The 16,536-nt window shown below is 39.5% G+C and overlaps 1 protein-coding gene across 1 annotated transcript in view; it reads left to right on the top strand.

The window, feature by feature from the left end:
- Positions 1-104: 104 nt before the first annotated feature.
- The window catches only part of ADAMTS18 (ADAM metallopeptidase with thrombospondin type 1 motif 18), a 77,504-nt gene continuing 61,072 nt past the window's right edge, over positions 105-16,536 (top strand). The window contains exons 1-3 of the mRNA XM_009647169.2: positions 105-206; positions 367-445; positions 2,325-2,641. Coding sequence (XP_009645464.2) covers positions 105-206; positions 367-445; positions 2,325-2,641 — 498 coding nt within the window. The remainder of the gene's footprint in view (positions 207-366; positions 446-2,324; positions 2,642-16,536) is intronic.

The raw sequence follows: 16,536 nt of genomic DNA, 5'->3' as shown, positions 1-16,536 counted from the left end.
GCCGGAGCCGCTGCGGGGCAGAGCCCAGGTGACCATGCCGGGGAGCCGGGCTCGCCCGCCGCAGGCTTCGGGGAGCAGGTAGCGCCCCAGGTGCGCGGCGGAACATGGACTGTCTCCTGCTGGTCGGCTGGACTTTACCTGTTGCGATTCTCGGCGGCAGCTCCATGCAATTCCCGACTCTCCCGTGGCTTGGAAGCGCTGTAAAGGCAGGTCGAGAGCACTTTCTTTTGCAGTCGCCTAGTGTACTTTCATACCAGGTTACTGCACAGTTTCTGGTGCCTTGTCTTTCTGCCTCCCCTTGTCAAGTAAATCTCGCCCAATACTCCTTTTCTCTCTCTCTCTCCTTTTTTTTTTTTTCTCTTGCAGACCCTTCAGCTGTGCTGCCTCTGTTGCATGTCTCATGCAGCAAGTTTAACCAGTGACAGCATCAGTGAATTGAACCATGGTTTGTATAGCTCTTTCTGTGTCTGTGTATATGAACATTTGCATGGATGCTTTTTTCTGGTGGACTGAGCATTTAAAGGGAAGTAGCCCCAGTATTCGGGGAACATAAAGTGAAAGCAAGTTGGCTGCTGTAAAATAGCTAACTATGGGCAGAGATTAACTTTTTAAGCCCTGCCTGCAAAAGCTAAAAGGAACGGTATGTAACAGCAAAGCAAATGAATGAGATAGTAAATACATCCACGTTTACATGTGTGATTAGAAAGATGAATGTGTACGTAGCCACAACAAAACCTCATGTATCCATTATGGGAGCAGTGAGACAAAAGTAATGAAAAGGTTTGGGTGGGAGAGCGGAAGAAGCTGTGCAAATGCAGGCTAAGGGAAAACAAACCTGGAGAGAAGGGACTTGTGTGAGTGGGAGCACAGGAGCTGTTTGTTCCCAGGTTGCAGAGACTAACACTTAGATGCTGATGACTTTGGGAAGTTTGAAGTGCAGTATATGCTTTTTATTGGGTGCGAGTGGAAACAAAGTACAATAGAGAACCACACCAGGGTGCAGAAAGGAAAACCCTCTGGCACCCTATCATCTGCTCGCTGGGGGATTCCCTCTCTCCAGCAGCTGCTTGCATTTTTTGGCCACCAGCCTGCTTAGCGTCCTCAACTCTGCCGTTGATTAACACCACTTGAGGAAAGTGAAAGTTCTTGATGTATTGTTTCCACTGTCTAAGGCAAAACAACCTATCACTGGTTATGTTTTCAGCTTAATGTGTGTCCAATAAAGTCTATCCAGGCAAAGAGATTGATAGTTTTTGCAACATCTGTTACAACACAAGAAGGAGGGGAGTGTGTCTTTTTTTAACGGTGTTATTTCAATTCAGGAAAAGAAATGACTTGGTTTACTGTCAAATATATGGGCATCTAAGTATTTGCAGAGAAATACAGCTCAGAAATTAAATGGGCTTGGGAAGCAGTTTATTCAGCATAATTACTCATATAACCAGGAATAGGTGCAAAGGTCCTAGTTCAGCAAACGGCTAAAACTCAGACGCAGCTTCCAGGATATAAGTAATCCCTGTGTGGCTGGGTCAACAGCAGTGGTAAGGTACTTCAAGCTAGGCACCTGCTTATGCAGCTAGCTGAATCATGACCTCTTATTTTTTTCCTTTCTTGGGTGGTTCTGAGTAGATCTTAGTCTTCTCCTCACAAATAGTTTTGTAATTTTTCACATATTTTATCCAAAACAATAAACTTCTTTGACATGCAATTAGCAATGGCTGACTAAAGGTTATTAGGTAGGATGTAATCTCTTTCTGCTGAAGGTCAGTTACAATTTGAAACCCAGTCTAATCGAGTCACTACAAAGAGATGAGGTCTCACTCAGTTAAGGCATTAATAAATTAATCCTTTAATCCATTTGAACAAGTGGTACAGTTCTACAAAGTCTCAGTCATGGTTACCCCTACAGTGATACAATATTTGCTGCATTCTTAGGGAAAGGGGAAAAAAAAAAAAACCTCAAATCAGAGCAGCCTTCACATTTGACAGCAATTAATACAGGGGGAGGGGAAAATCTACAGATCTGCTGGTGATGACAAATGTCTTCAGCAGAGCGATTGTGGGAATGTTCACAGCTATGCTAGTTAGTCTGTACCTCTCAGTGGGGCAGAAAGGAAACAAACACTGCTTGAGAGCCTGTGCGACTTACAGGGATGAATTTATGCAGCCAAGCCTATACACACATAGCCTGCAGAGCTTTCGGGCCATTCCTAAACGAGGGAGTGCTTCATGCCATAGTGAAAACGCAGTGCTTGCTATATTAGAATGACGCTTACCTTACTTGTTGGATACAAAAGCTGATGGCTAACTTCTTATTGTTACAGACTATGTATTTGTGACACCTGTCAAAGTGGATTCCAGTGGATCGTACATTTCGCATGATGTTTTGCACAGTACTAGGAAAAAGAGATCAACTCAGAGTTCAAAGAGTTCCTTGCACTACAAATTTTCAGCATTTGGACAGGAACTTCACTTAGAACTTAAACCTTCGACCATTTTAAGCAACAGTTTTATTGTCCAGGTACTCGGGAAAGATGGAGTCTCAAATTCTCAGGAACATGAGATTGAGCAGTGTTTCTACCAGGGATTTATAAGGAATGATAGCACCTCTTCAGTAGCAATATCTACATGTGTAGGCTTGGTAAGTGGTTTTTTTTTTAAAACAAATCAGCATTGAAAGTATTTTCATACATGGAGTAGTAGCTGAAGGTATGTACTTTATATAACATTCAGGATACCATACACCAGTTGGTGATTTTCCTAATACCACTAAGTTGCTATTGCATTTAACAGAAGAGGTTTAGTTATAGCCAATGAACTGCAACACACCCTTTGTATTTTTTGATCACAGTCTTTCAGGAAAAAAACCGAAGACTGGCTGGTAGTTCTAGTAATTATCCCATAGCAATTTTGTTATAGTTTGTGATAGTTTATACATTTTTTGCTTGCTCTTAAGTAAATGCTCTTCCTGCCTTTGTGAGCTACTATGAATAAAGAAAAAAAATTGATCCATAAGCTTATGAGAAAAAAAATATTGTACCTAGGTTTAACTGCTTTAAGGAAGGGTGAATTTCCTAGCTCAGCCAGCAGTAGTTATGAACCAATTTCCTTTCATTTCCTTTGACAATTCCAGCTTTATTTGGGTTTATAAGTCTTGATTAGTTGATCTCTTATGAATGTGTTAAATATCATCATTGCATATTTTTCATTTATGGCTGTCATCCAAGTTCATGAAAAATTATTACTCACAAGTGATTCAAAATATGTTTGACAGTGTTCATTGCTTGCAGAGAAGTTTTTACTGATGTAATTCAGAAGAATCACCTACAGAATTAATTGTTGTTGATGTTTTTTAGGTTTAAGCCCTTGCACTTGCAAGGCAATCTCCTACGGATGCAGATGAAAGCAGTGACATTTAATAGTGTTAGCTATACAAAGCTATCTGTATGCTTTGTTGTTGACTAAGGTCCAGAGGATATGTTGGGTCACCCTCTAGAAATCTGTTTTGCAAAGGTACTTGTCCGTAAGGGCTATTAAACTGTGTGACCAATAAAGGAGTACTTGAGACACCCGGTGTTTCCTTTGAATTAGTAATCAGTGACTTGAGAAGAGGGTGGTTCATTAGGAAGAGCTGTTGAATACTGATAACTGGTTGAAGTAGTCTGGATTATATTTTGAATGCTCTACTTTTTTTTCTCAGCAAGTTAGAAGAATTAGTACCTTATAGTTTGTTTGAACAGTTGCAAATGTGACTTTGGAGCAGGTGCCAGGAACTTGAATGAAGCTTCCTTTTGTTTAAGTAGTGTTTGTAGTGCTGAACTGTTAATATCGGATGTGCTTAGTTGTTTCTGTGGAAGCTTCATTTTCATGACTGCTAGCTTTTTTACCATAATTACTGTGAAAAAACCTGTTTTCACCTATTGCAGTGTTTGTCTTTTCCTCTAAGAGAAGTGCTCTGCCTGCACACAGCAGCTACAGTTTGGGTGATCTCCCCTGTTTGGTCACGTTTTGTTTTTTAACATGCTTTATGGGCTAAGTGAAGCAGGGCTTGTCAAGTCTTGTCTGGAGAAGGAAGGTTCAAGTCTGCCTCAGGTCACAGAGAAGCAGAATGTGGTGATCTTAACTGAGACTGAAATGTATCTTTTACCACTGTCTCGACATAGGTACTGTTATGACTGGTGAGCTTCACCTAGAAAAGATCCAGAAACTGATCAAAAGAGAATAAATACTGTGTGGCATGAACAAATTTATTACGGCAGAACCTTTTTCGGTACCTAGATTATCACAAATTAGACTCTTTCTTTAATCGGTACCAAGGTTCAATAAATTTCACCTTAAGTTGTTATTTTAAACTGGTAAATGAAGTAAACCTCTACTTATAATAATCTCCTGCACAAATAATTTCCTATCACAAATAAAGTATAACTGTTCCTTTCTCCCTATCCATTTATTAATTTCTGTGCACCTAACGAATCCCAGGGAAACTGTCAACAGGATTATTAGTCTTTCAGTTTGTAAGGCTGCCTTCTTAAAAATGTGTCGTCAGCTGTCTGTAATGACAACCACGTCATTTTTTTACTGTGATCCAAATTCAGTAATCATATGTTAAGTCTGGATGCTGTGCTCTGATCAAGAGAACCTTGTGAATAGCTTCTATATCCTCTTTGCACCAACTACTTTTGTCACTTGGTTGCCCTTCTTTCCTATTTGCTTTGTTCACTGCAATTAAACCGAAAGTGGTGTTTCTTCTATATGGTTGGTAGCACTAATCTTTCCATTGTTCCTTTCATTAGCAATAGCTTCTCTACAATAAAACTGCAGTGACCCATTCTTTCAAGCCTGGAACACCACAATGTGATTTGGAAGCAATTGCATTTCAATAGACTACAGGGACTCTTTGATCTAATTTTTTGGATGACCCAGAGTATTCAGTCATTCAGCTGTCTGTTATCTGCAGAGTAGACTTTTTGAGAGTCTATATGAAGTGGTTTGTTAAGCAGGATGACCTTAACTTAACACTGGAAAGGAGCAAAAATTTGTTGCTTTGCTATAGATCTATTAAGTGTGTATCTTACTTGCATTTTAATAGCTTAGTTGACAGTAGGTCCCACATTTTTATGCTGACTTGTTGATTTGAGACCAAATGTTTCCATCGGTCAACACCATTTTCTTGATGTGTCAGAAGGCAACAGTGGATCTATGATCTTTATCTGAATAAGTACTGTAATACATTAAGTTGGCATTTTAGGAGAATGTGTGCAAGTTTACTATGAGTACTGTCTCTTGCCTTTTCATCATCAAAGTCTTTATGTGCTTTGATTTTTTTTTTTTTATTTTTTTCAACAGGAAACTTGCTTTCTTCTGTCTTCTGCCCTTTCCTGCTTCAGTCAGCATCCTTTACTTGCTGGAGTATCTGTTATGCAGCAAGAAAGATGTGATTTTATTGTTTTAAAATGAAGTTAACTTGTATGCAAGAAATCTTGTTTAGATCTTCCTAAGTGTGTGTTTCACCATCAGATATTGAGTAGCAGCATCATACTTACTTAGTGATAAAAGAGTATAACAGATTTTTTAGAATTCAGGCTTATATTGTACCTCACACAGATGTGCTCAGTCATTTTATCAAAAATGCTCAAAAGACGGATGTATTTTGTACACCTTCAGAAAATTGTGTTCTGGACTATCTGTGGAGAATATGATATGTTCCCTCCAAAGAAGTTGTAATAACTTTTTTCATTTTCATATATTTTGTTAATACATTCTCACTCTCAGGAGTGTTTTGTGGTTTGGTTTTGGGTTTTTTAAATCTTACAAGTTTGGGACAATGAGTTCATTTATGTTAGTAAATGCAAAACTAGTTTCTTTCTTTGGCATCATCTTAATGTGGCCTGAATATAAATTAATGCAAAATTTTCAACTCCTTTCTCCACTGATACTCATTATTACTTTTACTAAAATGCTTCTATTACTCCAGCATGACTTCCTGGAGTTTCCTTCAATGGCTTGTACTCTCCCAATTGATCTAGCCAGGCTACTGGTTTGTCTTGCTGCTTCATCCTCCATTTATGTTCTCCAATTCAAGCTTTTTATTCTTCACAAAATCAGTTTTTTCCAAACTAGTGACTTGAGCTAATTCTTACTTATTCTGTTTTTATGACTATTATTATTTAGTAATACATTATTACTTAGAATTGTCTTTAGTTATCTAACTAGGAGGCAGACTATGGCAAATCCATAGAATGTAGGGTTTTTCAGTTTTTCTGAAGGAGATAGTGCTGCCCACTGTTAGAATAAGAAACTGGTTTTTAGGACTTAGTGTTGGCTGTATCTGTATTACTACCTCATGCATCTTTCCTCATCTGCATTAAAAACAGATATCTATTGTAGGTTCACCATCTTTAACTCCTCTTTCATGATGACATTGTCTCTAAAAGTCTTCCTAGTCTGTGTATAAATTGTTTGTCTCTATATGCTATTTTTTTTGTCTCCTTGTGTGCTGCTTATGTTAGGTCTATGTATACATAATCTCTTGTATAAAGTGAGATGTTTGCAGTCACACAGTAAATCAGGGCAGAATACAAGAGAACCCCAGAGTTGTCACTAGTCCAGTTGTGTTCTAGAGACATTCTTAAAAGTAACTTATAACTGTGCATTTAGGAGCAGAAGTCGCATTCCCCTTTTGGACAAGAACTCTCTTACAGAATCAAACAAATTTACACTATGGTCCAATGCACAACATAGAAAATAGCTAACATAATGAATGAGTAGTTAATTATATAGCATTTGTGGGGATGTTGCTGCTGTTTGGTGAAGGAGACAGGTAAGGGTATGTAGCAAGTACAAAACACATGTACCCAGAGGAAAGAAACATATGTACAATGTAAAGGAACTCTCCTACTATTATATCACCGAGGAGACATGCATGTGTATTTTGGGTCAGAGAGAAAATCAGTAAAGTTTAGTGGAACAGTTCAGGTCCTTTAAAACTGTATGATACACAGTCTTATTGTGCAGGCCAAATTCAGCCCTAAGCAAATGCACTGGCATGGAGGCCTGAGAGGCTGCACCTGCTTACACTAGAGGTGAATGTATTGGCCATCCTCTCCCTTTTATTTATGTACCTCAATTGGAAGAGTGGCGTCAGCTTCATGCAGTAGCTAGTGCCCTCCTTTGTTTTTGGTAAGATGTGATTGAATCTTTTATTATAAGGGGCCTCTTTCTCTTGTCTCAAGTTCTGTTATGTTTGTTAGTGTCTAGTCAAGGGAAGAGAAGGAGGAGGGGAGGATGAATCATGTTACACTCACTGAGCTGTCAAAGGAGTCTATGACTGGAGAAAGGGTTAGATGTAGCACTGAGAGATAAACAGGAGATGTATTAATTCAATGGAAGCTGTGTGTGCATGTCTGAGGGCAGGACTTCGCTCAAAGTATCAAAGAAGCCACAAAATTAAGGCTTCTTAATGCAGTCTGGCCACCTAAGAGGCAGGCAAGGCAACTCATGTAGCCATTCTTTGTAGTCGTTTAATTGCACCCTGTATTAGCATTATTTAAGTTCATGCTAACAACAGCCTCTTATTCCTAGAGCGCACACTTTAAGTCCAATTAAATATGTTGAGACAAATCCCAAGGTTCTTATGCAGACCAACTCCCATCAAAATCAGTGAGCCAGACTTCTGGTAAAAGTACAAAATAACTGCTGTTCACAGTGAGGTTCCTTTAGAAATCTACAGCTGTAGAAATAGGACAACATTTGGCCCAGTGGGACCTTGAAGAGAAACTAAGTACAGAACTGGTGATTTGACTCATTCTCAAAATTATTTTTATTCCATCTACAAGTCAATATAGAAATCCTATGTTTTCTGCCGTTATACCAGCACAACGTGAATGGCATCTGGCATATGAGTTCTTTGACTTTCTTTATACTTATACATCATTACATCACAGTCCTTTATGGAACACAAACTGTATTTTACAGGATCATCATTTTATCCACTGTTTTGGTGGACATTTTGCCATTATTCACTCCGTAATATGGTAAAGATGAAAATAAGAAAAATCTTTACAAGAAAATGAGGTGACAATGGGAAGAAGCTGTATTCTTGAAGATATTTTAAATTATACTAGACAAATACACGACACTGTTTCTGGTCTCGGCCTTGAATTGACTGCTGATGGGGAATGAATTGTGTGATTAGATTATTGATTGCCCTTCTCCATAACTGTCTGATGAGCTTTCTGTTTAACTCTGGCTTTAGCTCTGCAAGACAAAGACAGTGTTATGCCAGCCATTTTGACCCTACTGATTCCTGATGGGTAAGAAATGGAATTAAAGAGGATTAATGATGGAGAATCAATCTGCTTCCACTGGACAGGAAGAGCGATAGAGGTTGCATATCTTCCAGGTTTTATGTTTAAAAAACCTGGAACCCTTGAACATGCATAGAGGAAATACTGTGTCACTGAGAGCACCTCGGCTCCATCAGCCTGAATGCAGTGGGCTGTGGACATAGAGCAGCTCCCAAGAGTGCCCACAGGAGCTCTGTCATTTTTGCCTGCTCCGTTGTTGCTCAGCTGGCAGTAAGAGCATGGAAATTGTTTGTCCATGTGTTTTGGACCAAGCTTCAGGCTGTTGCAAGCACTGCTGCTTGCACCCTTAAAGCAGTTCCAGAAACAGGGAGCCATCCATTTGTACATAGATAGGCAGTTCATGCTGGCCTTTCTTGTCAAGCAGCAGTCTTATAACATCTAAAGGAAGTAGCAAACTCTATCTACACTTGAAACATCAGCATTTTTCTTGCTGTAGCAAAGTCTTTCCACAAATCTTAGTTCCCACACTTTCCCTAGTCCATTAGAGAGAAGCTTATAGTCAAATGCCCTCATGAGGGTCAGGAGAGGATGACCTGTCTGCACAGACTTGACCTCTTCATAACAGGATGTCTTTGATGTAAATGAGGATTTTTATTTTAAGCGCCACTATTTTCATTTGGACTATACCATCTCTACTGCTGAGATGCAACGCATTATCTTCCGCACAGCTGCGGACTGCTGAACATCTAAAATATTTCTCTTTTTAGAGGCAGATTCTAATAACTAATAGCAGCTTTTGGTCACTAATAATTAACCTAAACAACATTTTATTTCTGTCTTTTTTTTCCCCCCTTCTTCCTCCACTTCAGAAGTGTTTGAGGAAGATACCACGTTTGCAAACCTGGAGTGTAAAGGCTTTTGTTTACCCAAAACACAATGACAGTCTGTGAAACTGTAGTTCAAGTCCAACTCAAGCAGCCCACTCCTAGAGCTCTGTACCTGAGATATAGCAGGAGAGTGAGTGGAAAGCACAGGAGTATTTTGGTTGTGCCCTGGCCCTGCAGCGGAGTTCACTTAATTTGAGCAAACAGTGGTATCAAAACTGTTCTTAAACATATTTTTGGTTTTTTTTCCAAAGCTTACTCCCTCCTTAGCCTCTCTGAAAAACTAGTGCCCTGATTATGATGACAGCTTTGTGATTTGCACACTTGTACTCGATGGGAACTTGACTTCTGTTCAACGTAGGCTGCCCAGTTGTAACTGGTCTATATGGTCACTGGGAGTTTGGTAGCAGCTCCGCAAGTCCTTCAGTCATTTTGGCACCTACAGGTTTTGATTGTCACAGTTACATTTAAGTCTACAAGATATTTAAGATAATGTTTTTTAACTTGCAACTTTTTAGGGAGGGGTTTGTATTTCTGATGCATGGCATGTCCCATGCTCTTTGAAAGAGATGGTAGTTTGATCACTGGGACTGCTGTCCAGTACTGCAAACGGTCAAAGGAGAGAGGTCTAAAGTCTGTTCTCAGTGTCTGTGGTCTTGAAATTTGCAAGATAAAAGCTGGGGCCATGCTAGACAAAGGTATCCAGAGCTGTGATGACAATAATATATCGGTCAATTCTTTAAGACAATTTCAGAGCTATTTGCATCTGATTTCATTCTCTTCCGGGCATGAGTGATGTTGCTGACTTACAGATTTATAGCTCTCTAGGGGTTTTCTAGAAAATACCTGCTTTCTCTTTTTGGAAGTTCCAGTGTCCAGTGATAAACTGACAGCAGCTCAATTAAAGTCAGCAGTCTTTTTAGTCACCAAAAGTGTTCCCTCTGACTTGATTCCTGACCACATCCACATTGTGTGCCTCAATTTGTAACAGTCTTCTCTTTGTGAGCTGGCAGGAGAGGGGTTAAACTTGGTTACGTCTGCAGTGGGCCTACAGTGAGTTATATCAGCTGAAGCTCAGACTTCAGTATCTCTTTTTTTTTTTTTTCTTTTTTTTCTAAAAACCCACTCATTTTGTGTTAGGAAGGCTCTGACTAGCTCTTAAATGGTATCTGAATTGAACTGTAATGGATAATTACATTACAAACAAGGTTTTCCTCTGTCTTTTTGATCATGTCACTGGGAACAGAAATGTTGGTTCTTTCTTGCCTTTTCTTATCCCTTTTTAATCACAATTCTGTTGCTGCAGGTCTAACATAAATTACAGTATGCTAGAGGAATTTTGTATTGATTTGCTCTGACAGTGATTTGACCAGCTATGTGAATAGCTGATGGAAGCAGAACTTGTCTTTGGTTCAGACAGTAGAGCACTGACTAAAGCTTTGAGGTAAACATTTACAGAAGAAACCTGAAATCATAATGCCTTGCAGCTCAGCACAATTTACAAACATGTATTAATTAAGCTTCACTGCTGGCTTTACTGTGTGTTAGACAAAACCAGCATCCTGGCTCATAATAGGTTGACATCGGTAACCTTTTATTGTTTATCATGCTCGGAAGTCACTAAGAATGGGGGTGAAGAAATGTCAAATAATCAGGTCATATGCAAGTGAATGAGTCTTGATGGTTGAAGCTCAGTACCGTGGGAACCATTATTGTCCGGAATAATTTCTGGAACACACAAGTTAATTTCTTTTTTACAATGTTAGTTCATAAGCTAGGGAAATCTACAAACAAGTTGTACAGTCAGATGAAAATCCTTTTCCTGAATCTCCTATGTGGCTGCGCAGCTAGTTCCTGCCAAAAAAATAGTAAAAGAAAAAAAAAAACTTGATGGCAAAGATAATAGGTCTTGAAGTTATTCTTACTGGAATAACAAGGCCCAGCACAAATCTGCTTAATAGAAGAGGAAGCTGAGGCAATAAAGTGATATTTGCTTGCACAGACAATAGGGCGTTGCCTTTTCACTCTTCTGTGGCATTAGCATTTCTAGCTGCCCCACTATGTACACAGCACACTCATGGCTTTATTCTTTGAGGACTGGATTCTTGCTGTTCACAGTGGGATCACTTGAATGCTTGTGCCTGCCTGCCTAATATATGTTAATTGAAGGACTTTTGTGTCTCAACATCTTTATTAATATTAATGGCTGAGATTTTTAATGGACCTATACAAAATATGCTTGACCTAGCTTGAGCCCTCACTTTTGTTTTTATACTCTGCAGCACAGTGTGGCTTCCAACTAATTTAAGAACATAATGTTATATTCTGTGGCAGAATACACAAACTAATGAAACAGGGATTACTCTTCAGATCTGCAGTCTCTTTGCCATGAGATGTAAAAATTATATAACACCAGAATATAATTAGTTTTTTTTAAAATCATGGAATTAAAACCAGATTTGCTTTTTCTTCATGCAAATTATTGCACTTCAGTGAAAAGAGTGAACATTTTAAAATAATTCTATCTTGAGCTGCCTTGTCTTGTGCCACACGCTCGTTTGTTTTTTTTTTAGGAAGAAGTCATCAAAACAGTAAGTCTTAAAATTAGGCTAGACTAGACCTCAAGAAATAGTTCAAGTTAATACTGTGATTAAAGTATAAACTGGTCATAGTAAGGGATAGCTATAAATGCTGTAACACAGTGTCAGAGAAGAAAGTTTAAAATTTTCTAAAAATGTGGCTACCCAGCTTCATTTCTTGTTAACACTTGACAGAAAGTTATGTGTTTTGTTAGATGCAAGTATAAATAAAAGATTAAAATACCCATCTTGGGCCAGGGCTGACTTTTTGAAGCCCACTGTGGATGATTACAATATGGACAAGAAAAATGCTTTTGTCACTTTTGTATTTTTTGCTACTTTTTCCAATAAGGGATCATTCCATATAGTCCACTCTATATTACATTGTTCGTGATAGATGTCTGTGAAATCACTGTAGGGACACTTTTTGTTTTTTCCTCCTGGCTTCTCTTCACGCTAGAAGCTATACTGAAGGCTATATGGATATTTTTTGCACTCCCAGTATCATGTACTGATGATCAGATTGTTATTCTGCCTCTAGCAGCAAAGCTCAAGCAAAGCGGTGGGAAAAGGACAATTTCCAGGCTAAGACACAAGTGAGCAGCTGATGTCTACTGATTCCTGCAGCACACTATCTTCTACTCTCGTTGACAGGTGTTTGCTGGGTTATGGGCCTCATCTAAAGCTTGTAGTGAGGAAGAAATTTTTGTGTTGACTGCTTTGGATCAGAACAGCCTCAGGAGAGTTTTTGTCTTGGCCCTTGAGTCAAGAGGTGAACCATTTCTTTGGGAAACATTGTTACAATTACTATTTGGTTTAGAAAGATGTTTTGCCAATGGAAAGTACCACTGTCTCATCAAGACAGTGAAGCATGTCCATTTCTACTGGCAGACCTCAAACCACATCTTGTAAATAATCCAAGGGCGTCCTGTATAATCAGATTTTGCTGAATCAGAAGAGAGATGGAGGAAAATAGCCTGCTTGAAGGGCAAAGAAACCCATCTGCAGACTGACCCTATGCTCTTCTCATGTATCACTCAGACTAGTAACAGCCAGGAGTGAAATGAGGCAGGAGATCAGGCAGTTTCCCAGAGAACCAGCTGCTGCTACTGCTGCTAAAAAATGCACTGAAGTGCTTGGCATCTGGTGCTTGCAGCTGCCAGATACGTTTCAGTGTAGTGATGCCAACTGTTTTCATTCTGCTATGCTGCCAGAGTATTATGACAATGAAGGAGTAAAGGAAGCACAATGGCCACCAAAGAATATGAAGTCAACAGTAAATGTAAAGAGGTTTCTTGGCCTAATCCTAATAAAGTAATTTCTGGCATTGGGAGTAAAAGAGGAAAGTAGCTTTTGAGGCTTGTTTCCCTTGTTAGACAGGAGATGGTCTTCACAGTTTTTGGTCTATAAAAATATGCAAGGATATTATAACTTGTCATCCTTGAAACACCTGTAGGAGGTGAGACCTCATTCATCTCCTTGATAGGAGAGCCGAATAATTGCAGAGAGGGCAATATGTAGTCTGTTACAGAAATAGTTAATTGATTCCTCTGAGTCTTGTGGTTCATCTCCCTACCAGAGAGAGAGTCACAAGTGGGCATTTTAATGGCCTGAGGCACAGCATCTCCTGTGGGTCTCCCTAGTGAAGATCATGCATGAAGCCAAATACAGGGTGGGTGCCGTGACAGAACAGCATCCAGTTGGTGCCACATGTCATCAAACATCAGACTAATGGTATGGTGACAAAGGCTTGTTTTCTCCGTCAGCCTCTGTGACAGATGAAATGCCACTGAAACGACAGTTTGGACCAGAAGCCAAATCGGAAGGAGATTACCACATAGGCAGTCGAAGCTGGGATCAAAAATGTGCCTGACTTTGGTCTTGGCTTATGAATATTGCACTGGTTCTGTTTACAGGTTCTCAGCTTTTGGGTTATAGTGCTACGAGAAGTTTAATTTTGTTGTAATTTTTCAAGCATTTCTTGAAAACTGGCTTTCTGGTGCACAGAATAGCACCTTAGCACTAAATTAGTTGGAAATAGCTTGAGGGCTGAGGGAATAGTATATATTTTTTGTTGTGGCTGTTCGTATGATTTATTTAATAATTTTAAAGATTACAGTTTGGGACAGTCAATAACATGCTCTAATGTGAGAGACAAAACAGAAGGAAATGTTACCCAGAATGAAGGTCTGTCCATGGATATGCCACATGCCCTTAGTGACAGCTTGGCCTCTGGACCTGACTTTTTTGCATTTTTTACTTGCCAATAGAAAGGAAGATAAATTTATATGTACATACATATCTATAGCAATGCACTAAATTAGTGCCAATCATTTAATCTTGATTTCACAAAGCACAGTGCAATTCAGTGTCCATTATCTGTGAAATATTAATATACTTGTATTTCTAGAAAGTTGCACAGGGCAATGCTCTTTACAGCTATTGTCTCTTCTGCCATTCTATAGCTATATTATGTGCTAGCAAAATAGTAATTATAATTTAAATCAACATCCTTGTGTTTCTTCCAGGAAGAGACTTAAATTTTAAATATGTGATTTGTGTTTGGTGTGATTTGTCTCTGATTTTTGTAGCAAGTGGATGGGTGTAGGGCTACTGCAAAAAATGTTGATGCAGTGGATGTATATCAGTCTTGCATGACTTCTGTCATTATACGTTAATATATGTTAAAGGAATAAGTCACTCTAAGTCTGTAAATTATCTTTACTCTTGAAAAAATCCAATTTATTTTGGATTGGTGGAATTTAGGAGAATTAGTATAAATAATTTGAAAAGATATGAAAGTTCAGTGTCCTATTCTAGCCCTTTCGAGGGGTTCAGTGGAGGTGTATAAAGAGAAGCCCTGGACAGGGGTGATCAAATGTGGAATCTTGGGCTGAAACTATTCCAACAGGATAGGGAGTGTTGTTCAAACACTCTCTTGTCTTACCAGCGTTCTTGTGCATGCTAGCTCTCCACAGCAAGATGTTTGGTTGATTCATAGCAACTGATGGGCCGTTTAAAATTACAAAGCTTCCAATTTCCTTGTTCCTGACAGATAAAGAGGGTGGGTATTTCCTGATTATATGGTATACATTCGAAATATTGAAGTTCCCTGTGGTGCTATTTGTGACTAATTTACTTCCATAGCACATTAACACTGCTGGTTTTATGCTGTGGGAGGAGTGTATAGTGTAACATGCTGTGAAGAGAGGAAATGTTTCACAACAAGAGGTCCTTCTGGCTTTACCTCTGTTTGCGTTACCACCTGGGAAGAAGAAAAGGTAGAGTAAATGACTGATAATCCAGATGGATTGCATGAACAGTCACATCTTTAGTTATGACATGTGAGGCTGGGCAAATTCACACTGAGAAGTGGCAGGATTTCACTCTAAATCCTGGAAGCACATATAACCTTATGTAGGAAAATGTGTAGGCACAAACAGGGCTTGACTACCTTCATGCCAGTAGTCTTTTGGCAGGCAGTGCCCCTTTGGTGGCCACTGAACAGCCAGATTATTCTGGGGAAAAGTCATGGATATGCTGATGTCTGGGACAGAGGCTTGAGGACAGGCTCTAGTGCAGAAATTAGAATCTGAGAATGATAAATCTGTGGCTATGCAGGCGACCTGGAGCTTCAGAGAGACTCGGAATGGGAGGATGACATTTTTCACTTTTCACATTTACTTTTCTAATTCTTGTCTATGAAAGTAGACAAATTATCTCTTGTTTATGGGAGTTGGTGTGCTTTGACATGCTCCTTATTTGACTTTGCAGCACTTCTCAGCACACAAGAGTATATCGTGATTTCTAAGGGCTGAAGGTAGAACAGCAGCTAAGCTGTGCAGCGCTTCTCTTGAGTTATGCCTGAAGTCCACAGAGAGCAGCCGCTGGCTGCGGTGTGGCATGGTGTGAACTCAGGTTGTGCTCCGTGGTGTCGGGACAGGGAGAGAGCCCACTCGGGCCCTGGGACTAGGGACTACATGTGAGAGCAAAATGTCTGTAGCTCACACGCACTTCCCTGATGTCCCAGAGCCTCTGTGACCCTGACAGCACATTCTTCTTCTTGGAGTTTTTTTCTTAACCTATGCTTAACCTGACCTTTGCTTAACCTACTGTTCAGTAGATTCATTGCAGAAAGAAGGTCAGGCTGCTTAGGAAAGTTTGCCTCCTAAATCTGCTAATTTTTTTTCTTTACCATCCTTTTATAACTTTGCAGCATGCTCAGCTGTTAACAAATTCCGTATAATTGTATCTCCTTTGACTTTAGTTCATTTTTGTTTCAATAAGAAGGCCTATAGTGTTTAACATAGTGGCAACAGATTTCTGGATGTCTTGGACTAATTTAATAGAAAGAATATCTCCTAGAAGGAAAAGTTGCTTTCAGGCACAACCTTTGCTTTGTCACTTTATCTTTCCTATTTCCTGATATCTCTGAGATCACTCTAGGGCAACTTAGATCTTTGGTTCTTCAACGACTATATTTTGAGAGCCTGACAGAGTAAAAACACTCTACTGTACAAATGTTTTCATGAAGAAATGCTATTAACTTGAAAATCATAGCAAATGGTGCTTGCTGACGCAGGAATCGAAGGCCTCCCTCCTTGGATCAGTTTCTGTGAGAGTCTGTAGAAATAGGAACCTTATGTCCTCTCCTCAGCTGCTGCGTTGTCCTCTGTTCTCACTTCTGATTCTCAGAGGTGCATAATAGAACTGATTAAATGCTCCCACACCATCTTTCATTCTTTTCTTAAGACTCATCCCTGCTGA

The sequence above is a fragment of the Egretta garzetta genome, unplaced genomic scaffold, assembly GCF_000687185.1.
Source record: "Egretta garzetta isolate BGI_Z169 unplaced genomic scaffold, ASM68718v1 scaffold39, whole genome shotgun sequence".
Classification (NCBI taxonomy): Eukaryota; Metazoa; Chordata; class Aves; order Pelecaniformes; family Ardeidae; genus Egretta; species Egretta garzetta.
This window is presented reverse-complemented; position numbering and strand designations above follow the sequence as displayed.